The 24088-nt window shown below is 54.5% G+C and overlaps 2 protein-coding genes across 2 annotated transcripts; one reads left to right on the top strand and one right to left on the bottom strand.

The window, feature by feature from the left end:
• The first annotated feature begins 498 nt into the window (after nt 1-498).
• Nucleotides 499-7626, top strand: LOC100281028 (NADH-ubiquinone oxidoreductase 18 kDa subunit). Its single transcript, NM_001153947.2, has 5 exons — nt 499-817; nt 2048-2136; nt 2943-3072; nt 4222-4251; nt 7363-7626. The coding sequence occupies exons 1-5, from the start codon at nt 653-655 to the stop codon at nt 7420-7422; spliced, it is 474 nt and encodes a 157-aa protein (NP_001147419.1). The 5' UTR covers nt 499-652; the 3' UTR covers nt 7423-7626.
• Nucleotides 7627-7820: 194 nt separating this feature from the next.
• LOC100279098 (uncharacterized) lies at nt 7821-9087 on the bottom strand. The gene has a single exon (NM_001152143.1). The coding sequence runs from the start codon at nt 8985-8987 to the stop codon at nt 8004-8006; it is 984 nt and encodes a 327-aa protein (NP_001145615.1). The 5' UTR covers nt 8988-9087; the 3' UTR covers nt 7821-8003.
• Nucleotides 9088-24088: the final 15001 nt, after the last annotated feature.

Genomic DNA, 24088 nt, shown 5'->3' with positions numbered 1-24088 from the left:
GCCAGCGGATATGATGAGGAACTACAGTCGGAGGAAACCTAGCAGGCAGCAGGAAAGCGCTGTCGATTGTCAGTTACCGAAGAATGATGGCGGCTAAGGATCACCGTGTGTGCCGGCGTATGACAACACGTAAAGAAATTTCACTGGCTGTCACCGTCTGCTTACACCGGCAAGCTGTGCCCCGTTGATTGATGGATCTTTCTGACAGCCGACCCATTGCTACTACAATTCTACAAAAACGATTAGCTCGAGGTTCCTGTTTCTTGCACTACAGGCTCAGGGCGGATTATTCTAATAAACCTTCTGGACGGGCTGTGTCGTCATGACTTATGACTTATGACTCCTACAAACATACAAACTCTTGCTCGCGGGCCTAATTCGTCAGACACACAATGATCCATTGCTTATCACCCAGCCAGACCAGGCCTGCAAGAGATCCATTGTTGCAAGGGAAGCCCAACCTAAGGCCTAACCCGCACAGGGCATAGTACCCATCAATTCTTTGCTGGCGGCCTAAGAAGAAGGATGTGCTCCGCCATACTCTCGATCCAACAACCAGGTCGTTCAGCCGCAGATTAGCAGGCCGCCTGCGCTCCCAAGCTCCTCCTTTCCCCTCAGCCTCCCCTCCTCTCCGGTGTACGTCTCCGTCGAGATGGCCGCCCCGCTCCGGCGGAGCCTCCCCTCCCTTGGCCGCGCGCTTCTCACGCCGGCGCCGGCGCGGATGCTCTCCGCGGAGGCCTCTGATGCCCTCGTTGAGATCAAGCCCGGGGAGATCGGGATGGTCTCCGGCATCCCTGAGGAGCATCTCCGCCGTAAGGTAACATGCTGCATCCTTCTCTCTCGTGTTTTTAGCTGTCAAATGGTAGATGGTGTGGATGATTGCGGGCGTCTTCAGAGAGATACGTTCTGGAGTCAATACGGCCACACGGGGAGCTGGGACTGGATCGTTGTGTTGGATGTGATCGGGGTTTGGGGTGGATAGAGATAGAAAATCGTCGTTTTGTTCTGTTATCGATTGGTCTGAAGCTCAAGCTGCGAACTAGAAGAATGTGTGCAAGATGGGTTTATGTCGAGTTGTCGACCCAGTTGATTCCTCTCCAATGGGGTCTTCTGTGACAGGAATGGGCGTCTTTATGCTTGCTTCTACAAGTATTTGTGATGAAAATGGGCAGGTATGTGTCAGGAAACTGAGCATCTTCAGAGCCTAGCTGTCTAATTTTCAGCAGGATAGATGACTGCAGGGTTAGTTACACATTGATGCAATATATGTGAGCTTTATGAAATCAATGTCGAGATAAAATATCAGAATCAGATTTGGATCTTATACGAAGAAGCTTTACCTAGTGAACCCTATTGTTTGGTTGGTTGGCCAATGCCCATTGGTCTATTGTATCTTATAGAAAAGTAGCACTGTTGTGTTTCAAGCTTTTAATATATACCACTGTCTTTGCTCAATTTACTTATATACTAAACTTTCCAATCTTTATTGTTGTATTGTGATCCCATCACACAAGCTTGAGGCCCTTATAAGAAAAAACTGAAGCAATGGTTGCCATTTCATTGGTCTTATTGTTGGTTCAGAGTAGCTATATACCCATACTTACTGTGGGTTAAATGTTTGTGCATAACTAAAAATTCACATATAGCCAAATCACTCGAACAACAAAAGCATGCATGTCCCTGTTCTTTTGCATCCTGTGACATGTGGAGTGCAGGCAGTAGGCCAGCAGCCTAAAACCTCTCATCCAGTCCAGAAGGCACTAAATTTTCATTTTCCAGTTTTAATTGGAAAATGTTAGTTAACACTTAACTCAGTGGACCATACTGAGCATGGGTTCCCTTTTCTTTTTTTGGTTGAACTGGCACTATTTTCTGGTTTTCTAAGCAGGTCACTAACTATGTTTTGAGATGAAGAGGGTCAATTATAACAGATATGTGCGCTGCTGATATGTTCTGGTTTTTGTTCTTGTAATTTATGTATCTCAGCCACTGGGAATGTTTCAGTTTTTTCTTCACAACTGGTCAGCTTATCCTTGTGAGTTGTCAGGTTCTAATTTATTCACCAGCTAGGACTGCATCCCAGCAAGGTTCAGGCAAAGTCGGGAGGTGGAAAATTAATTTTTTGTCAACCCAAAAGTATGCTTCTTGTTCTGCTTGTTAGTCCCTTTTTTGCATTCCTGAATCTTATCCCTAAGGTGTTGTTGCTGGCAGGCTGGCTACCTTAATAGATTTATTGTACAGTTACATGTTACCAACTTCCAATTGTTGATGCACCGCTGAAGTACCTTTTTCCAATCACTTTTTAATTTCTTTTTCCAACAACTTAATGTCACTACAAAATTACATGGCCTCTAGATGGAACGGGATATGATGTATACCCAGAGATTAATACTTGTTCTCAACAGTGACTATACTTTAGTATGCACTGGATTCTCGATGCTTATGTAGAGCTTTAATCTTCTCTTAGATTCTCCTATTATTTTTTACTGGAACTTTAGTGACTTCATACAATTTAGATCTGTCAATACTCATATTGTTTTTATTATTGTTATTTTTTGGGTGTGGAGTTTAAGTGCCATGCTTCTGGTTTCCACTACTCACACCCTTGGAAATTGCATTATGACTTTACCATCAGTCTAATATAAAGGCGGGTTCTTCTGTTGAGTAGCAGCTTGTTGTAGGGTTATAATTCATGGTGCGAATGCACCATGTCCCTTGGCCAGTACGCCAGATGCTGGTCCAGTGTGGCCATTTCTCCTTATTTTCATTTTTGTAGACGTAGACCATATGTCATGCATGTTTGTATAGCTTATTAAATTATCTGACTGCAAATGAAGGAAGTAATTAGACAATGCTGCAGTTTGTTTTATCATTTTCTTGTAAATAAATCCCCTCCCCGCCCATATCCTCTGACAAATTGGTGTCATTTGAATTCATGCTAGGTGGGAGAACCCGTTGATGGGATGGACATCTACTGGGGATCCATATGCTAATGTCGGTGAAGCAGGACTTACGTTTGACAGTGCAGAGTCAGCAAAGGCGTTTGCCGAAAAACATGGATGGAATTATGTGGTGGGTCTACTTTTTTCCATGTAGATTTACACAAAAATTAGATGCTCTATTTGCGACTGCTACTTCAAGCCTATTTGGAATGATTGAGGCATGGTTTGAATGGCATGGCTGTGGGGTCTTTTTACTCCTTATCTTGATAGAGCTAAATTTTGCAGAAGCAATTGTAAAGTATTGATGCTTAGTTGTCTAACATAGCAGTGATGGTAGACAAACTAGATCTGTTTTTGGTTCATCTATTGAGGTAGAAATGAACATAGACTTCAAGATGCTCATTATATAATATATATAGTTTTGTTCCAGTCGTACCGAGTTTTTACCTTTTTGGTAATGTTAATTTCCAAATTATAGTTATTGCTCCACTGTCACATACTAGTCCCTCGATAGCATTTTCATATACTGATTTTTGTCAACTAGTGGAAAACACGAGGTTGATGGCAATTGTAGGAAGGAGAGAACGCATATAATGTGTGGGATGTATTGCATTGAGACTCTAGGAGGAATATATAAGATTACATGACTTGGAGGGCAAGATGTCTATCCTAAAGATAAGGAAGGTTATTCCGGGATTACAATCAATCCTAAACCAACCATATCAGGAGTTGCCTAATATACTCTAACAACAATATCTAGTATTCTAGTGTGAGGGTGTAGTGCTGTACTTTGTCTAAAATATCTTACTGCCAACTTTCTTCTCAATCTAATCTTGAAATGCTTTTCAATGCAAGTTATTTACTTCCAGTTTGTATTTGTGCTGCTTGCTTTAAGTTCTATCTTTTCGTTGCAAACAATATAACTTAATTTCATGTAAGCGTTATACCTGGTGATAGTGTTGGAACTTGGAAGTATAAAGTCCCTTATGTATATGTTACTAGAGTTTATGTGTACTCCTATCTATTGCCGTATTGCCACTTTGGGGCTTTTGGTGCTATACTGATACTGCTATTGATAACAAATATACCACTCTACAAAACCTACTGTTCGTTTCCAATTCTACTGGCGCTTGTAGCTTTCATGTTGAATGCATATATAGTGTTTCATTTTATTTCTGAACTAAACTGAAACCATGTTTCCAGTGTTTTTTTCTAGAAATGAGCCTCTAAGGTTTCTTAAAAATGCAGGACTATACTTACATTACCTCTTTTTTTGTAGGTTCGGAAACGCCATGCACCTCTTCTGAGGGTATGTATGTCTCCCTATATATCCTTGTTGACTTGTTAATGCCTTTTCTTTTACCTTGTCTTTAGATAGGGTTGGATATCGAGCTGGCTCGTTAAGCTAACGAGCTGCCTCGGTTTGGCTCGTTAAGCTAACGGGCCATAGAGTCAGCTCAAGCTGGCTCGTTTAGCTCGCGAGCCAGAGCAGAAAATAAATAATATGTATATAATAATCAATTTCTAGTTAATTTCAAACTAATTTAACAATAGAAAATAGTAATTATACTCATAGTTTCGCAGACCACATCAATGTAACATCAAATTAACACAATTCATCACTCATCAATTCACTATTCACACACATGTTTTCCAGTGCATTACAAACCCTACAACTGTATATTCTATCTGAACTACAAATGCTGATTTTGTGATAGAGTATACTATTTTTAGTGTATGTGTTGTTGGAACTGGACTGCTGACACATGGCGTGTTAGTCGGGCCGCCCGCACACACGGCGTGCCCACTGCCCACCCAGGCCATCGGACCGCGACACACGCGCTCGTAGCCATAGCAGCGGGCTTTTTGTCTCTTGGGTCAACACTCTCCCCTAAAAAGCTAGCCCATTAGGGGGTTGCACCCTCAACCATATAAACTATGCTTGCTCCTCCATAGCACACAATGTGAGATTATTCCCAACAATCTCCCCCTCACATTGTGAGCCGAGATTTTTCTGAGAATGCACTAGGCCAACCTGGCTCTGATACCAATTGTTGGAACCGGACCACCGTCACATAGCGTGTCTGTCGTTCCGCTCGCACACACGGTGCGCCCACCCAGGCCGTTGGGCCGCGACACACGCGCCCGCACGCATAGCAGCGGGCTTTAGGTCTCTTGGGCCAACACTCCCCCCAAAAGCTAGCCCATTACCACTCCATTCCTTATAGTTAGTTAGTACTAATATGAGGAATGGAGTCATCCCACCAAGTTTGAGGAATGAACCCATGATACACCATCTCAATTTAGATGGAGTGATTCCTCAAACCAAACACCCTCTAAGTGATTGTCTATCTTTTCTTATCAACTTAGACTGTCTCCAGTAGAGTGAGAAATAGGGGACGCGGAACTGTAGATGACACCGTTTGACACTGATTGTAGAGATAAGTTTGAAATAGGATATGAGATAGGAGATGGGATAGGAGATCTGTTGGATATAGCCTTAAGCTTTTGGATTAAATGGGTTGATGCATGTAACTTAATATGGTATCAAAGTCTCAAATAAAATAATTGTTGCTTGCTTCTATTATTCTACGGCTGACGCCTGAAAGGCTCACCTCTTCTGTCAGCTTAATTTTTTTGGTTGAGCTGGTCGGTGCATGTAATTTAATAGAGGGATTGATCATTATGGGTAACACTAGCATGGAGAAGAGCAGAAGGTAGACGCGCTCACATTCTTTGATTTCTCGGCAGTCTGACCTTTATTTTAGCATGCGGTCAATATAGGTGTCCATATAAATCTTTGGGGTCATTTGGCAGAGCTCTCATAGCTCCACTCTCGGTGAGAATCACTACCGCAGAGTCAAACAGTAAAAATCTGAACTGCTCCATGGTGGGAGTGGAGAGTAAATCTAGTCTATTTTGTATTATAGAGTGGGAGCAAAAAAACCTGCTTCCCATCGTTTCTAATCTGCTCTCCACTCTCTAATCTCTCAGGAATCACTTCACAACCTATTTGCCAATGATTTTCGTCAAATAGATTCACTTCTGCTAGAAAATCACTCAGAATCACTCTATTAAAAATCGGCTCTCGGAGCCAAGAATTATGGACCGGAGCTCTGCCAAACGAGCCATTTACCTGATATGGTGCTCTTGGTATAGTTGAAAAAAAATGGTTCGATTGAAAGGAAAGAAGTAATGGGCACTTGAAATAGCTATCCTGCCACTGATGGTAGCATAATAGCATTTGACCGATTTCTTGATGTTCACATGTTGCATGGCCGCTGCATGTCCCATTTTAAGAAAGTTGTTCGAGTCCTTCAACATTTTTTTTTGTAACTGAGAATCTGATACGTCAGAGGTTGGAAAGAGAAAGCCAAAATCGGCATTAATGTTGTAGATACGATGAATATGAATGTGTGGACTAGGAACAGTTGGCGAAGTTTTACCATCCTGGTTGACCCTTGAACCCTATCTTTCGTTAGCAGGATGTGGATAAGGACAAGCTGCTAGGGCTAGCTGCCATGTACTCAGTAGGTTGAAACCATGTGTGTTGATGCAATGTGACTGCTGTTTTGGCAGTTTTCTCGCGGTGCATGCATTCTTACACGTAAGACATATACTCCCCCTACCTGCTAAGAATCAGACTTGTTATCCCATAGACCAGCGACTTTGCTTTAGCATTTGAGGTATGTGTCGTTCACTATGTTATGCCAGCATGTAGAATTACAAGCAGAAAATGCATTACTACATCAAAACACAATTATTTGATAAGCAGTAAGGAACAGATACGGGCATACAGGTGATATGGTTATCGAAGTTAAATATTTGCATGCTTGTGGAATGTCCTGAAAGCTAAAACAGTGAGGCCAAAAATCATTCTCCTGCGCTATTTCTTTACTTGCCTGACACTGTACAAGTCTGATATCCAATTATTTGATGCAACGTGCGTGTTATTGGTTTGTACTGGCCGTCCGGGCACAGGTCCAATCAGGCGATGGAACTGGCTCATTACCAGTAGTCTTTGCTTGACTGGACTTTTGCTTTTGGTACGGCTGCCAGGACCGAGCTGTACTTTACCGTAATATTATAGAAGCAATTGCTAGCTTAAAGCAATACAGCTGCCGGAATAAGCTTGCTTTGGGACATTTCAAAGTAGTGTATCTATCATGAACTGGAGGAATGGTTTCACCTTTCCATTGCTATGCTTCATTATAAGGTGATAACCTGCATTACTGTCCAGCCAATTGCATCATTTGGTGTCTGTCATATGTGAGATATGGCTCAAACGTGCCATGTTTTGTGCTAATAGAATAGTTGTGTTTGCGTTTGAATTAATATTTTTTCCTTCTGATTGCTAATCGGTGTTGCTGAAAATACATCGGCTTGGGTGTGATAACCGGACTGTTTTTCAACCATGCAGCCTAAGGCCTACGCTGAGAACTTCAAGTGGAGAGGCCCTCCAAAAGCGGAGCAAGCATGAGCTCGAGACATCTGTGATGCTGACATTGGCACGATGTCGTTTTCCTCCTGGCTCGATTTTATTTTGCTTTCAACCGTGCCCATTGTTAAAGTACGAACTAGAGAATGCATCTATCAAACTTGTAATAAGCATGATGTGCAATCAAACAAAATGGTGTACTTGTACTTCCAAAACGTTAATTCGTGGATGACATTGCTTTTGCAACCTTGTGTGCTTTCTTGGCTGGTATCTGAAAAGATACATCATGCCATTTCTGAGTTGAATGATGACGCCTACTTGCTTTTGGCCCTATCACACATTCACAAATGAGCTGCCAGTCGCTACGCACGACCACTCTTGCATGTCCGTGTGTTCATGGGCAACCCACGCAGTTATGAAATGAGAGTCGGGTAGGTCAGTTTCCTGAAAGGGCAGGTTATACTTCCTTTGCATTCTCCAGTCAACATCTTATATTTACTCAGGATTTCAGAACTGGGTCTACATCCTATTGGACTTCGCGAAAGAGGAAGCTGCTCAGTTTTAACATGCAGCTAGCGGCTTAGTCTATGCACTTGGTTTCATTGGATGCAGCTCAAGCTTCCCTAACTCTCACTAATCTCCTCGGAGCTGTGTCCAACGGATGCGTCGGCGTCGGCGGCGGCGGTGCGGAACCTCCAGGCGAAGAGGTAATCCCTGGACTCGCACTGCAGCCGGCTGACGTCGCAGGGTGCAGCGATGGAGGTGACCTTCCCGTCGTCCTCCCACTCGATCTTTGCCGTGCATGTGAACGCCCCGTACGAGTCCGGCAGAGAGGACCGGTCCGCTACCACCAGCGCCACCTCCCCGCTGATCCTCCTCGACGTGGCAGCCACGGCGTCGAGCCACGGGCACTCGGGCTGCCCCACCATCTCCTTGTACGCGTCGTTCACGAGCCGGACGCGGTTGCCTGAGTCGGAGACCACCGCCGGGAGCGCGTCGACCTCCAGCTCCGCCTCCACCTGAACCGCCGTCTTCGAGACGGCGGCGTCGGTGCAGGCCGCGTCGTCGGTGCGGTGGATGCACCCGACGTGGATGGCAGACCACACCGGGCGCACCGCCCGCGGCGATATGACCCTGGGCTCCAGCAGCTTCCGCAGCAGGTCGCGCTCCACGGGGACGTCCCTCCCCTCCTCTGTCGCCGCCGCCGCCGCCGCCTTCGCGATGTCTTCGACACCCGCACTCGCCGGTGGGAGACGCGCACTGCCTGGGACGACCGCGGACACATGCGCCCCCGTGGTCGCCGCCGCGCACCGGAGAGGCGGGTACGGCGTAGAGGCTCTCCTCCGCTTCGCGGGCGGCTGCGCGCCCGACTTGGGCGACACCGGCACGACGGTGGGGCGGCCGCGCTTGCGCGCGCGGCACGGCCTGCTCTGCAGATGGCACAGCACGCGGTTCGCGGCCACGACGCCCTCGGCCGCGGCCTGCGCCACGGGCGCCGCGGCGGCGGCGGCGGCTGCTGCCAGTGTGGGCTTGGGCGCGATGGGCCGGAACCGCGCCAGGATCTCGTTGGCCTTGACGGCCGTGTCCGCCGGCTGCACCATGGCCATGGCGAGGCGCGGTGCCGGACTCACGAGCTGAGGCTCGGGGGCCAGGTCAGTGGGCTCGATCACTCTGGGGGCGGAGACGACGACGGAGCACGGCGTTGGGGCCCGGACAGGAGGCTGGCGCGGCTTAAGAAGGGCGGGTCAGCCAATCGGACGCGCGCAGAGGGAGGGGCACGTGGGAGAACGGGGCGGGGTACGTGGGCGACCGGCGGGGACGCTGCCGACACGTAGGCGGAGGCGAGTCGCGGGGCGCGTGCTTTGGAGAGGAAGGGCGGGTTGGGTGGATTCCAGTGGGAGGCTGGGACGAGGGCGAGGGGCAGGGGCTGCATGCGGGTCGCTTGCCCGCTTCGGCTTGCTTGCCATGCCTCGGCCCTCGGGCGCCTCGTCCCCCGTGGCGCGTTCCGCCGACTCCGGCTGGGCCGCGCGCGGGCACTGGCTGGCTCGCTGCCGTGCGGGGGCCATTCATGGGGCGTGGCGAGTGGGCGTTGCTAGGTTTCATTGGCCAATATTGCGGCGCGCATTGCCCACCAACCAGCGGCGTATACACTCCTTAGCTCCTATACCCAGAAGTGTGCACTTCACTCTCTCTTGTGTTTTCGACAATTTCCACCAGATCTTTGCTCTCCACCTAATGACGTTAATGTATCTGCACGTGCTGTCGTATAAGCTAGACTTTACATTCACGCATACAAAAGCTTGAGAGAAATCTGTTGGATATATATATAGCTACAAGAAGCAATGACAAATGCCGAAATGCGTCATCCCTTCAATGAATTTAACGCTGGTGACGAACAGTCCTTGAGCTGTTGAGCACGTGGCGTGAGATCGCCAGACTTGGACGGGACGACACGAGACGCGCTCGCATTGCATACGTCGTCCAATGCATGCGTCTTCCGTTTTGTCATCTATAGCCAAGCTCGAATTTTATCTGTGTTTCTCAGGAATTAATCTAGCTATCCTAGCTTTTCAGTTGAAATCTACAGATATATATAACCAGTACTGTACGTCTGTACCATGACAAAGTATTATTATCGGCGTAGAAAAACCGGTCACAGTTTGCTAGCTAGCCACGCCCCTTCTAGATCGCCTGGATGGATGACAGGATGATGTAGTATCATCATCGATCCATCCAGGCGGCCGACCTGCTGTGTGTATGCATGGTACTAGTACTATGCTAGTAGTATCACATTGACGGACACGGGACACGTAAGGCCGGATACGTACACACTCCTCGTACACGAGCCAACACACGTGGGACATGCATGCATGCAACGCAAAAGCCCAAGCGCCATGTCCGACTGGAACCCAACCACGGGCCTAGCTAGCCTTGGTAGCCAGCCGCACGAGACCAACCGGGCCGGGGCCTTGGTAGCCTAGCTTAGCTCTAGCGTCTAGCCTGCCTTTTGGACGCCACTGGCGCGATCTCTTTAATCGTTTTCTGCTGCATGCGCGGCATGTGCTGCGCGCCGTGGCGACCGGACAGGAAGGGCGCGCGACGAGTGGCCGCGCTGCCATTGGCGGGCGCAGGTGCGCGCGGCAGCGCGTGGTCGACGCATGCCGCGCGCGCGCTCCCTGTCCTGGCGAGTGGGGTCGGCCGGCTGGCCCGAGCGGGGTTTCTCAGAGGACTCGGCGCGCGTCGCGAGGGCTGCCTGCGACGACGCCAGAGGCCACACGCCTGCGCTGGAGCTAGCAATAGCATGATCCGGTGCTTCTGCCGCCTGTGCGCGCTGCGCTACAGCCTACAGCTGTTGGCGAGGGAGCCATGCTACAGTTAATGCGAGCCTTGCTTGGCTGTTGCCTGTTGCAGTTCGTTCATGCTTCATGGGCACCGGCGACTTGTAGACGATGGTTCCGCAACAGGGATTTCATTCTCGTTTCGATTTTTTTCAAAACCCGTTTTGTTGATCAAAATTTAACTTTTATATTTCTAATTTTGAAACCGAAATACACTAAAAACCGGATCGGTTTTCGTATCTCGGTCTACACCGATAACGAGAAAAATCATTGGTTTTCACTGGTTATCGCCGGACGAGAAAGTCATCCGTGTTCTGCAACCACAACAACGTATTCGCAGTTGTCGATAGAGGTTTGGATAGAGATAAAAATCGGACGGATATGAACGAATGGTAGATCATTCTATATCCTACCCTATTATATTTCGATCGTATTCAAGATCGGATACAGATAGTTAGAAACGAGACAGATACAGATAAACGTGGGATACGGATACGAATATTGTATGGTCGGATATCGGATAATGCATGAATTACTTATCTTCACTATTGTGTAGAACATCGATAGACATAACAACATAACAAGTTACGGTTATACAATAGTCTAACACAATATTTTAAACATAATGACAAGGTTCGAATCACAATTGTCTAATACAATAAAATATAGTTTTAAAATGGTATCTTGTGGATTTTATAGTCTAACCACTTTTAGGATTGTATGTGTACATATGTTGTGCCTCTGTAACTTTTTATGATTTTTGTGACTATTTATGTATTATTAATTTCTTTCTACATAAATTATTAAAACACAACTAAATTGATACGATATTCTAGTTTCAACCAAAAAATGCAAATAAATTCCCAATACTAGTTGTCGGGGACCATAATTAGGGGTACCCTCAAGACTCCTAATTCTCAGCTGTTAACCCCCATCAGCATAAAGCTGCTAAGGCCTGATGGGTGCGATTAAGTCAGGGATCAGTCCATTCGAGCGACTCGATCACGCCCCGCCCGAGCCTAACCTCGGACAAGGGCAGCCGGCCCCGGAGGATTTCCGTCTCGCCCGAGACCCCCTCCGACGGCGTACATATTTCCGGCTCGCCCGAGGCCCTGCCTTCGCTAAGAAGCAACTCTGACTAAGTCGCCGCACCAACCGACCAAATTGCAGGGGCATTTAACGCAAAGGTGGCCTGACACCTTTATCCTGACGCGCGCCCCCCGGCAGAGCCGAAGTGACCGCCGTCACTTCGCCGCTTCGCTGACCGGCCTGACAGAAGGACAGCGACGCCTGCGCCACTCCGACTGCAGTGTCACTTGACAGAGTAAGACTGACAGGCAGTCAGGCCCTGCCAAAAGCACCATAGGAAGCTCCGCTCCGCCCGACCCAGGGCTCGGACTCGGGCTAAGTCCCGGAAGACGACAAACTCCGCTCCGCCCGACCCAGGGCTCGGACTCGGGCTAAGTCCCGGAAGACGGCGAACTCCGCTCCGCCCGACCCAGGGCTCGGACTCGGGCTCAGCCCCAGAAGACGACGAACTTCGCTCCGCCTTACCCAGGGCTCGGACTCGGGCTCAGCCCTAGAAGACGACGAACTCCGCTTCGCCCGACCCCAGGGCTCCGACTCCGCCCTGGCCTCTGCCGACGACCTCCGCCTCGCCCGACCCAGGGGCTCGGACTCGGCCTCGGCCATGGAAGACAGACTCGACCTCGGCTTCGGAGGAGCCTCCTCATCGCCCAACCTAGGGCACAGGCCAGCCACGTCAACAGGAGGCGCCATCATCACCCTACCCCGAGCTGACTCGGGCCGCAGGGAACAAGACCGGTGTCCCATCTGGCTAAGCTCCGCCAGATAGGCAATGATACCGCCCCGCATGCTCTGTGACGACGGCGGCTCTCAGCCCCCTTACGGAAGCAAGAGGACGTCAGCAAGGACCCAACCGCTCCGACAGCTGTCCCTCCACCAGGCTCCGTCGCTCCTCCGACGGCCACGACATCACACCAGCTGGGTGCCAAAATCTCTCCGGCTGCCACATCGGCATGTACTTAGGGCGCTAGCTCTCCCCCGCTAGACACGTAGCACTCTGCTACACCCCCCATTGTACACCTGGATCCTCTCCTTACGCCTATAAAAGGAAGGACCAGGGCCCTCTTAGAGAGGGTTGGTCGCGCGGGGATGAGGACGAGACAGGCGCTCCCTTAGGGGCCGCTCGCTTCCCTCTCCCGTGTGGACGCTTGTAACCCCCTACTGCAAGCGCACCCGACCTGGGCGCGGGACGAACACGAAGGCCGCGGGATTCCCACCTCTCTCACGCCGGCCTCCGGCCGCCTCGCTTTCTCCCCCCTTCGCGCTCGCCCTCGCGCTCGACCCATCTGGGCTGGGGCACGCGGCGACACTCACTCGTCGGCCCAAGGGACCCCCCGGTCTCGGAACGCCGACAGTTGGCGCACCAGGTAGGGGCCTGCTGCGTGTTGACGAACAGCTTCCCGTCAAGCTCCAGATGGGCAGTCTCCAGCAACCTCTCCAACCCGGGACGGTGCTCCGTTTCGGGAGTCTTGAGTTCATGTCCCTCGACGGCAGCTACGACATGATACTCCTTCCACCGCCGCTCGACAACGACAATGGCGGCCGACAGCCCGTCTGTAACACCCTGAATTTGGGGGTATAAAATGTCTTTGCTCATATTCACAAATTCAGGTGTTACTTCCCTTTTCTCATCCTTCCCCAATCTTTTCTTTCTCATTTCTATAGGAGAAAAGTGCTTATTTTAATTGTAATTATAGTCTATTAACTCAAACTCCAAGGGAGTATGAATTGTTGCATCTTGTTGAACCCTAGATTTCACTTTTGTTTGGTGCATAATTCTTAGAAAGTCTAATTTGAATTTGTGGCTTATTTGGATTTGAATCAAATAGAGAAAATAAAAAGAAAAGGGAAAACAAATCCTAGAATAAAAGAAAAAAGGAAAGAAGCCCACTCCCCCGCCCCCCTCAGCCTTTCGGCCCAGCTAGGCCCATCCCCCGCGCGCGCACTCTTCCCCCCCCCCCCCCCCCCCCCCCCCGCTCTCTCTGCCCTGGCGGGCCCGCCCGTCAGCGCGGCCGCCTTCCGCGCGCCCGCACCCGCTTTCCCCTCTCTCTCTGCTCGCGGGCCCGGGCTGTCAGCCCCGTCTTCCCCCGCGTAACCGCCGCCCGAGCTGCGCGCTGCCGCGGACTCCGCGCCCACGTCGCGCGTGGAGCTCGCAACCGCCCCGCCCCTGGCCACTTGAGCCCAGAACCCCACTCGCCCTCTCCCCCTCCCTCATTTGCGCACCAGCAGACCCCCCTCTCTCACCTCCCCCTCGCTGCGCGCACGCCAGAGCGCCGCCGCCACTAACCATCGCCGCCCGAGCCGTTTCCCCGTCGCCGTCGGAGCTCCGCCGTACGTGCTTTCTGCCACGGTGAGCTTCGCCCCGACGTCCGCAACCCGGGACGCGCCCCAATTCCCCCTCCCCCTCCCTATTTCCCTCTGCCTGCGCTCACCCGCCGTCCTCCGTGCAGCCGCGAAGGTCCGCCACCGTCGCCCCGGGGCGCCGTCGCGCCATTGCCGCCACCGAGGAGTCCCTGGAGCCCGCCTTGAGGTAAGGAACCTCTCCCGCCCCCTATCGACCTTTGTGTTGCTCTCTACTGCGCTTAATTCCTCGTCGGAGTTGATTAACGTCGCCGCCGAGCCGCTTCGCCGTGAACCGCCCCCTCCGGTGCCCCTGTCCCGACCTAGCCCCCACCAGAAGACTCCCCGCGCCTTCCCCAACCTCCCCGGCCGCTCAGGTCGCCCCAGGGACCCGCCGAGCGCCCGCGCCCCTCGTCTCTGGCGAGTCCTCCGCCGCGGGGACGAGCGCCGCCGCCCCAGCTAGCCGTAGGAAAGGCCAAGGCCGGCCACCCGATCCCCGCCGTTCATCCCAGATCGGGCGGCCCTGATTCAATTAGCCCGGGCCCAATCCTGGCCGTCCGCCGGAGATCCAACGGCCCAGGGCCGCTTCCCTCTCACCCCGCGCCCGCTCTGCCCGCCTGGCCCCGCCTGTCAGCCCGCCCGCGCCCGCGCTGTCCGCCTGGCCCCGCCTGTCAGCCCGCCCGCGCCCGCGCTGCCCGCCTGGCCCCGCCTGTCAGCTCGCCGCCCCGCGCTGCCCGCCTGGCCCCGCCTGTCAGCTCGCCGCCCCGCGCTGCCCGCCCGGCCCCGCCTGTCAGCCGCTCAGGCCGCCGCGCGCTCGCGCGCCCGCCCGCGGATCTAATCCTGTGCGTTGATCTGAGATCCGACGGCCGTAGGAGCCCGATACCCCTTCGCCCGCGCGTTTTCTTAAAGAGACCCCCGGTTTTCTGAAATTTAAACCCGCCGTCCCTGGTTTCTCGCAGTTAGGTCCTCAGACCTTTTATTTAATTCAAAATTAGTATTTAGGGTATATTTTTAACCCCTAAACTTGTAAAATTCATAACTTTGTCATATGAACTCCAAATTAGGTGCTTCAAATTGCAAAATACTCATGGTATTTTTATCTATCTATTTAAACAATGTTTCCCTGCTGTTTCCATGTACCAATTAATAGTTAATCATTAGGATAGGATTAAGGTTATTGGGACCCTATTTGAGATAATTAGAAGTTGGTAGACTTTAGTAAAAGTTGGAGCACCTAAGTTTATGGACTTAAACACCTAAGTTTAGGAACTTAAAATCATGTAATGATTTAACCCCACCACTGACTTAAATCTGATTAGTGGATGATGAATCACTTTGTATAGTCCTCTACCCTAGACCTAGGGAACACCAGAGTGCCTATCCCTTTTCTACTATGAACTTGTGATCTCTCTGCTGCATATGTTTGGTATGTTGCTTTTTGTTTGTTATCTTCCCAAGTGCATAGTGTGAATGATTACTTTACGTAGACAACGAGCAGTCTGTGTTTCCCGAGGAGGTTGCAGAGGAAGTCCCTGATCAGTAGTTTGGTGAAGGCAAGTGTCCTCTGTCCCATTATGTCCTATTCATTCGTAACTTACTACCCCGCATTACTTACTTGAAACCTAAGGATTGACTAGCTTTCCACTTTACTTTATCCTTGATGACCTTATGGGCTGTTATGGTTAGCACTCTGCTATTGACTTAACTTAATCAATGAACATGATGTGACTATTTATGATACTGTTATCCTGATGATGTTGATGATCTGGTGATACTCTAGGGGGCTCAGGCTGTTTCCTGAGTACCTCTCCATAAGGACCTGTTTGTTGAGAGACCACCCGGGATAACAGTGCAACCATGAGGGTGAAATGGGATGCCCTTAGCTAATTAATTAGAGGAACTAGAGGTGTAGTTGCTTAGCCGTCGTGCCGTCAATGGGGTCTAGGCACAGTGCTTGCTCTGCCGAGGCTGAGTGCCGAGGTTCTTTCGTTTTGCTTTTCGTTAGTCACTCTCCTGCGGGGAGGGGTACTGTGTTTATCAAACTGGAGAAACCTAACGGGCAGCTATGATCTCTAGGGAATCTTTGTAAAAGCTACGTAGTGATGCCCTGCCGGACCACCTAGGTAGTGGTCAATGGGGATTAGCTCTCCCCGGGTAGAAAGGGAATCACGGCTCATGGGTAAAGTGTGTGACCTCTGCAGAGGGTAGTGAAACTGATATATCAGCCGTGCTCACGGTTAAGAGCAGCCTTGGGATCCTCTTTGATTAGAGATACAGATGGTTCGAGATTCAAGGATTATGTTATGGTTTTGATTCGACTACGATGATGTTGTTCCTCGATGAGGAAATGGTTTACGGGTTGGTTAATGCTAAAATCTGGCTTCTACTAATGATAAATACCTGACCAACTAAAAGCAACTGCTTGAGCCTAACCCCACATAAAGCTAGTCCACTTCAGCCAAACGGGACATTTGCTGAGTACGTTGATGTGTACTCATCCTTGCTTTACCACAAAAACACCAGGTTGTCCGCATTGCAACCACTGCTCAGGAGAAGGTGAAGCCGTGGAAGGAGACTTCCAGGAGTTCCAAGACTACGACGAATTCTAGGTGTGGGTTGGCGGCAACCCCCAGTCAGCTACCTGTGAAGGCCTTACCTTTACTGCGTTTCGCTAGTACTTTGATTTACCTGTTAAGACGATGACTATGTGGATGTCTATGACTCTGTGATGTAATAAGTTAATACTCTTTTATGTTATTATTCGAGCATTGTGCGATGATGTTCATTTATGTAATCGTTGTGTACGTGAGTTCTGATCCTGGCACGTACATAGTTCGCATTCGGTTTGCCTTCCAAAACCGGGTGTGACACCGTCCGCCGGCGGCGGAATCGACGACGTCTTCCCCGCATGGTGGAAGAACAACCTCCGAGCTCGTCCCGCTTTCTTCCCCGCCGACGGAGGGGAAGGCGGAGCAGCCAAGGCCAAGCAGGAGGCAGCGCTTCGTCGGCTGTCGAGCAAGCCGACAGCACCGGCACCCCAACGAGGGGCGCACCGGGTATCGACTTCGCGCCTGAGACGAAGACGAGCGTCATCTCCCCGTGATACGCCAATCCCGAGCAAGCGGACGACGCCAGCGCGCTCGCGGAGAGCTTGCTGGACGTCGCCCTCGTACCTGAGACGACGGTGCAGTCAGTCCTCGATGTGACTTCATCGCCACTCGTCGACCAAAAGGTACCGGCCGATTCCCATCCTACGTCATTTGGATTCAGCCTCCACCCGCCTAGCGACCTCGCTTTGGCGGACGCTCTCGTAGAGGCGGGTTCAAACCCTCTGGGGTTTCGCATGCGGTCGCCTTGGGACCGGCTGACGGACGTCTCGACCTACGGGCCCTCTGGGTCCGAGGAAGACGACGGGTCCAGCATCTGTTGGGATTTCTCTGGACTTGGCAACCCCAGTGCCATGCGGGACTTCATGACCGCGTGTAACTACTGCCTCTCCGATTGTTCCGACGGTAGCCGCAGCCTCGACGACGAGGACTGCGGCCCAAGCCGCGAATGTTTCCACGTCGATCTAGGGGGTCCCTCCGAAGGCAATCATCTCGGCAAGCCGGAGGATGGTGATCCCCTAGGCCGGTGCCCCGCGTTGACATCCCACGGGAGCTAGCTGTGGTCCCCGTTCAGGCGGGGGGCCACGACCCACAGCTCGAGCAAATCCGCGGGGTGCAGGCCAGGCTCGATGAGGGAACAGGAGCGCTTGAGCCGATCCGCCGGGACGTCGGGCAGGCATGGGCGGGCCAACCCCCGGCCGGAGAAATACGTCACCTGCCCCAAGGCTTCCAGCACCGCGTCGCCGATGACGTCAGGGTCAGGCCACCACCCGCATCCAGTGGGGTCAGTCAGAACCTGGCTGCAGCAGCGATGCTTCTCCGCGCGATGCCGGAGCCATCAACCACCGAGGGTCGGCGAATCCAGGGGGAGCTCAAAAATCTCCTGGAAGGCGCTGCGGTCCGACGGGCCGAGAGCTCTGCCTCCCGAAGGCAGGGATACCCCTCGGAACCTCATGCCGCAACTTCCCGATTCATGCGGGAAGCCTCGGTCTACACCGGGCGCACGCGCAACACCGCGCCTGCAGCCCCGGGCCGCCTCGGCAACGAGCACCATCATCGCGACCGTCGGGCCCACCTCGACAAGAGGGTGCGCCGAGGCTATCACCCCAGGCGTGGGGGACGCTATGACAGCGGGGAGGATCGGAGTCCCTCGCCCGAGCCACCCGGTCCGCAGGCCTTCAGTCGGGCCATCCGACGGGCACCGTTCCCGACCCGGTTCCGACCCCCGACTACTATCGCAAAGTACTCGGGGGATACGAGACCGGAACTATGGCTCGCGGACTACCGTCTGGCCTGCCAACTGGGTGGAACGGACGACGACAACCTAATCATCCGCAACCTCCCCCTGTTCCTCTCCGACACCGCTCGCGCCTGGTTGGAGCACCTGCCTCCGGGGCAGATCTCCAACTGGGACGACCTAGTCCAAGCCTTCGCCGGCAATTTCCAGGGCACGTACGTGCGCCCCGGGAATTCCTGAGATCTCCGAAGCTGCCGACAGCAGCCGGGAGAGTCCCTCCGGGACTACATTCGACGATTTTCGAAGCAGCGCACCGAGCTGCCCAACATCACCGACTCGGATGTCATCGGCGCGTTCCTCGCCGGCACCACCTGCCGCGACCTGGTGAGCAAGTTGGGTCGCAAGACCCCCACCAGGGCGAGCGAGCTGATGGACATCGCCACCAAGTTCGCCTCCGGCCAGGAGGCGGTCGAGGCTATCTTCCGGAAGGACAAGCAGCCCCAGGGCCGCCCATCGGAAGATGCTCCCGAGGCGTCTACTCAGCGCGGCGCCAAGAAGAAAGGCAGGAAGAAGTCGCAAGTGAAACGCGACGCCGCCGACGCGGACCTTGTCGCCGCCGCCGAGTACAAGAAACCTCAGAAACCCCCCGGAGGTGCCAACCTCTTCGACAAGATGCTCAAGGAGTCGTGCCCCTATCATCAGGGGCCCGTCAAGCACACCCTTGAGGAGTGCGTCATGCTTCGGCGCCACTTCCACAGGGCCGGGCCACCCGCGGAGGGTGGCAGGGCCCGCGACGACGACAAGAAGGAAGATCACCAAGCAGGAGAGTTCCCCGAGGTCCGCGACTGCTTCATGATCTACGGTGGGCATGCGGCGAATGCCTCGGCTCGGCATCGCAAGCAAGAGCGCCGGGAGGTCTTCTCGGTGAAGGTGGCGGCGCCAGTCTACCTAGACTGGTCCGACAAGCCCATCACCTTCGACCAGACCGACCACCCCGACCAAGTGCCGAGCCCGGGGAAATACCCGCTCGTCGTCGACTCTGTCATCGGCGACGTCAGGCTCACCAAGGTCCTTATGGACGGAGGCAGCAGCCTCAACATCATCTACGCCGAGACCCTCGGGCTCCTGCGCGTCGATCTGTCCTCCGTCCGAGCAGGCGCTGCGCCCTTCCACGGGATCATTCCCGGGAAGCGCGTCCAGCCCCTCAGATGGCTCGACCTTCCCGTCTTCTTCGGAACGCCCTCCAACTTCCGAAGGGTGACTTTGACGTTCGAGGTGGTCGGGTTCAGAGGAACCTACCACGCGGTTCTGGGAAGGCCATGCTACGCGAAGTTCATGGTCGTCCCCAACTACACCTACCTGAAGCTCAAGATGCCGGGCCCCAACGGGGTCATCACCGTCGGCCCCACGTACAAGCACACGTTCGAATGCGACGTGGAGTGCGTGGAGTACGCCGAGGCCCTCGCCGAGTCCGAGGCCCTCATCGCCGACCTGGAAAGCCTCTCCAAAGAGATGCCAGACGTGAAGCATCATGCCAGCAACTTCGAGCCAGGGGAGACGGTTAAAACCGTCCCCCTCGACCCCAGCAGCGACGTCTCCAAGCAAATCCGGATCGGCTCCGGGCTCGATCCCAAATAGGAAGCAGTGCTCGTCGACTTCCTCCACGCGAGCGCCAATGTCTTCGCGTGGAGTCCCTCGGACATGCCCGACATACCAAGGGATGTCGCCGAACACTCGCTGGTTATTCGGGCCGGAGCCCGACCCGTCAAATAGTCTCTGCGCCGATTCAACGAGGAGAAGCGCAGAGCGATGGGCGAGGAGATCCACAAGCTAAAAGAAGCGAAAAGCGTCAAGCTCAACCCTGAAAGGTGGGTCCTCGGGGTGCCCCAGGGCATGGTCTTGGGGTTCATCATCTCCAAGCGGGGCATCGAAGCCAACCCGGAGAAGATCCCGACCATCGCACAGCACCCCGAGCCCTTGCTGGGGCACCCGGGGGCTACACGCACCCCCGGGAAAGGCTGCTTGTCATCGCCGAAGTTCTGGAGCCTGGAACGTACAGGTTGGCCGGCGGTCAAGGCGAGGTCTACGGCAACGCTTGGAACATCCGACAGCTACGTCGCTTCTACCCTTAAGATGTTTTCAAGCCGTTCGTATACCTCGCTCCCACACAAGTCTCAGTCGTCAAGGAAGGGTCGGCCTCGCCTCGGCAGAGCCCGACCTTCCCTCGGGGGCTAAAAAGGGGGGAACCCCTCTGCGTCAAGATTGGGTGTACCTCTCCGCATCCAAAATTTTCGGTCAAAAAGGCTTTTGCGTTCTCCCGGCTATGTCAGAAGCAGGGCCCTAAGGAGCGAACATGGGTGCATGTAAGTGGCAAGGCCGACTGAGCTGAGGAACTCCTATGCCTCCGGGTTAGGGACACCTCACTCATCACCCGCCACGAAAAATGACCCCTACTCGGGAAGCCACCCTATTATTGACAGGCAAAGCCGGACACGCAAAATAAAAGGAACAAGAGTACGACTTCATGCAATGAAAACAAAGTGTTCAGGCCTCAGCGGCCGCAGGAAGACACACGTGCATCCAACAGAAACTGTTCCAACAGAGTTAGGCGTCGCCTTGGGAAGGAGCCGCGCCTTCAGCTCCGTCCCCGCCTTCGGTAAGGTCCATCTCGGCTTCCGGCAACGGCGCAGGGGGGAGGATCTCTGCCTCTAAGGTGGTCGCCAGCACTGTGCTCGGACCCGCGGCGACCGCGTCGAGCCGCTGGACTTCTGCCAGGGCAGCTTCGTCTTCGTCAGGAAGACAATACCCCTCACTAACCCGCTCCAGGTCCACAACGTAGTGGGAAGCGAGCACGGCGAAGGCCCGCCTGACGCCGTGGTGTAGCGCCTTGCGGAGTCTGCCGCGCGCGTGATCACCTAAGGCTTGGAGGCAGCTTTGAGGGGAGCTTCCTGAGGGGACGTCGCCGGAGCCAAGGATCCGATAAACGTCCGAGACGGCTTCGGACATGGCCGCGAGGTCGGCCTCCCTCTTCTCGGCCGCCCCGGCAAGCGCCTCGGCAAGCGCCTTGGCGGACTCATCAAGGGCGGACTCGAGCTCTGCGAACAGCCAGAAGAAAGATCTCAAAAAAAGCAGAGGAAACAAACAAGAACAAGAACCAAGGATGGCCAAGGCGTACCTCCGGCTCGGGCACGCTGCTCCGAGGCCGCGACCTGGGCTGCGGCTAAGTCGGCTGCGAGGGTTTCGGCCCGGCTTTCGGCCTCGGCAGCCCGACCCCGAGATTGGTCCCGCTCCTCGACGACCTGGACGAACTCCGACCGCTGCCGTTGCGCCTCTGCGCGCGCCGCGGCCGCCTCCGCGCGCGCCACTGCCGCCTCCGCGCGTGCCGCTGCCGCCTCGGCTCTCAGGTCAGTGCAGAGCAACTGGAGGTCCGCTACCTCGGCACCCTGCTGAGAAAGGCGCGCGGTAGCCCCGGCGAGCGAGGTCCTCAGGGATCGCAGCGAGCCCCAGACATCGACCTCGCGGCGGATGAACGACGACTTGGCGGCGCTCCGATCCGTCAGATCCTGGGGGAAGGAAACGGAGCGTCACGAAGAACGCCTCGGTCACAGAAGAGAAAAGGTATGCCTGAAACCGTTACCTGGAGGATTTTGGGGACGTCCCTGCAGAAAACCTCCAGCGACGACCGGAGCGACCCCACCGTTGCTTCAGCACACTCGCGGAGCTCATCCCAGGACTGGTCCTCCCGTTCATCGTCGAGAATGAAGACGGGGTCCGAGGCCTCACGGGTCCGGAACCGGAGCAACTGGCGCCAGACCTCGGGGCTTCGCCGCACAGCGATGAGGCTGCCGCCCGACGGGACGGATAGCGCCTCCACGCCCACCTCTTTCGAGGCACCAGGCGCCGACGCATCAGCCGTCTCGACGCCGGCAGCAACCGGTCGCTCTCCGACTGGGACGGCGGCGACTTCGGTAGCGGCAGGCGCAGGCATGACCGGCACGTCCGGTGGGCTCGGGACCACGTCAGTGTCAGCCGCCTCCCCTATCACGATGGCCGCCTCGGCAGAAGAGCCAGCCTCGGGAGCCTGCTCCACGGCGACCGGTGCCGCCCGAGCCCCCTGCGGTGGAACGCCTTGCGAGAGGGTCGGCTGAACGGCAAAGCCTGGAGCGGCGCTGGTCGCACAGGCCGGCGTCGTCTTAAGGGCCTTCCGGGGTGCCAGGTCGGTCAGGCCATGGCTTCGCTTGCTGGGGGAAAAAGAAAAATCACGGGCGGGACATATGAATGGAAAGCCAGGACGAAGACATTCCGAGATACTTACCTGCTCCGGGCCATGATCCACCGTGCCTGGGGGGAAGTCTCTTGGATCCCGGCCCCCGGAACCGCCGCCGAGGTCCGCTTCGCCGGCAACTTCGGCACCACCCTTGCTTTGGACGACCGGGGAGCAGATTGCCCAGGCACTGTCATGGTGACCTGAGGGTCACCTCCCTGTGCTGCCGGCGCGAGCGGCGGCTCTCGGGGAGCAGACGCCCTGGCCTGGCCCCCCAGAGTCACCTCAGCTCCTCCAGCCGAGGGGTCAGGTGCCCTCTCGGGTTGCCCCCGCACCTCGGGCCGGGACCCCGATGTCCCGACTCCGGGGACTGACGGCGTCAGCCCGCTCGGGGGCTGGCTTGACGGCTCCTGGCCAAACCCCAAGCCAGGGCTGAGGCCAAGACGGGCGGCCATGTCGTCCTCCTCGTCATCGTCATCGTCATCATCATCGTCGTCGTCGTCGGGCGTTTCCGGCGACGGCTCCCTCGGGAGTCCCTCCCTCTCCTGCCGGCGATGGAGCTTTTCCAAGGCGTCTCGAGCCCGCCTCCGCTCACGGGCCCGGGCCTTCTCCGCGTCCTTCTTCCTCTTCTTCTCCTCCGCGGCGACCCGCCGCGCTGCTCGGTCCACCGCATCCTGCGGGACCCGTGGCAGGGAAGGCTTGTGCCACCCCACCTCCTGAAGAAGGGGGGAAAAACCCCGATCGTAAGAACCAGGAGCAACCCAATGTATGAAGAAGGAAGGAGCGAACACTCACCAGAGTCACGCACCCTTGGTCGGGGCGCATCAAAAGCTGGGAGAAGGCGTGGGGGTCCGGCATCCCAACGCGACGGACACCCGCCATTGGAGGGCGTCGAAGGGAAGAGGATCAGGGGACATCCGCGAACCCTCCCAGTCAGCCTCCGGGGTCATCTCCCAAAGCGACAGCCGTCGCTCCGCCAAGGGAAGCACCCTCCGACGGTGGATGGCGGCAATCACTCCCGCAGCGGTGAGTCCCCCCTTCCGCAACGCCTCCAAGGCCTGGAGAAGGGGTTCGAGGTTCTTCTGTCTTTCGTGCGGGGTCCCGTGGCGCCAAGCGTCGGTGGCGGTGGTGACTACTCGCTGGGAGAACGGAGGGAGCAACTCGCCGTCATTCCGGAGGTAGAACCACCGACGCTTCCACCCCTTGTTCGAGGACGCGAGGATGGCAGGAATATACAGCGACGCCCGCGACTTCCTCAGTAGGAGGGTGCAACCGCCGGCCCGCACCGCTGCGCGGACTTTCCTCTCCCCCGTCGGCGAGGCAAAAAGCTCCGCGA

This window comes from Zea mays, chromosome 7 (genome assembly GCF_902167145.1).
Source record: "Zea mays cultivar B73 chromosome 7, Zm-B73-REFERENCE-NAM-5.0, whole genome shotgun sequence".
Lineage (NCBI taxonomy): Eukaryota > Viridiplantae > Streptophyta > Magnoliopsida > Poales > Poaceae > Zea > Zea mays.
This window is presented reverse-complemented; position numbering and strand designations above follow the sequence as displayed.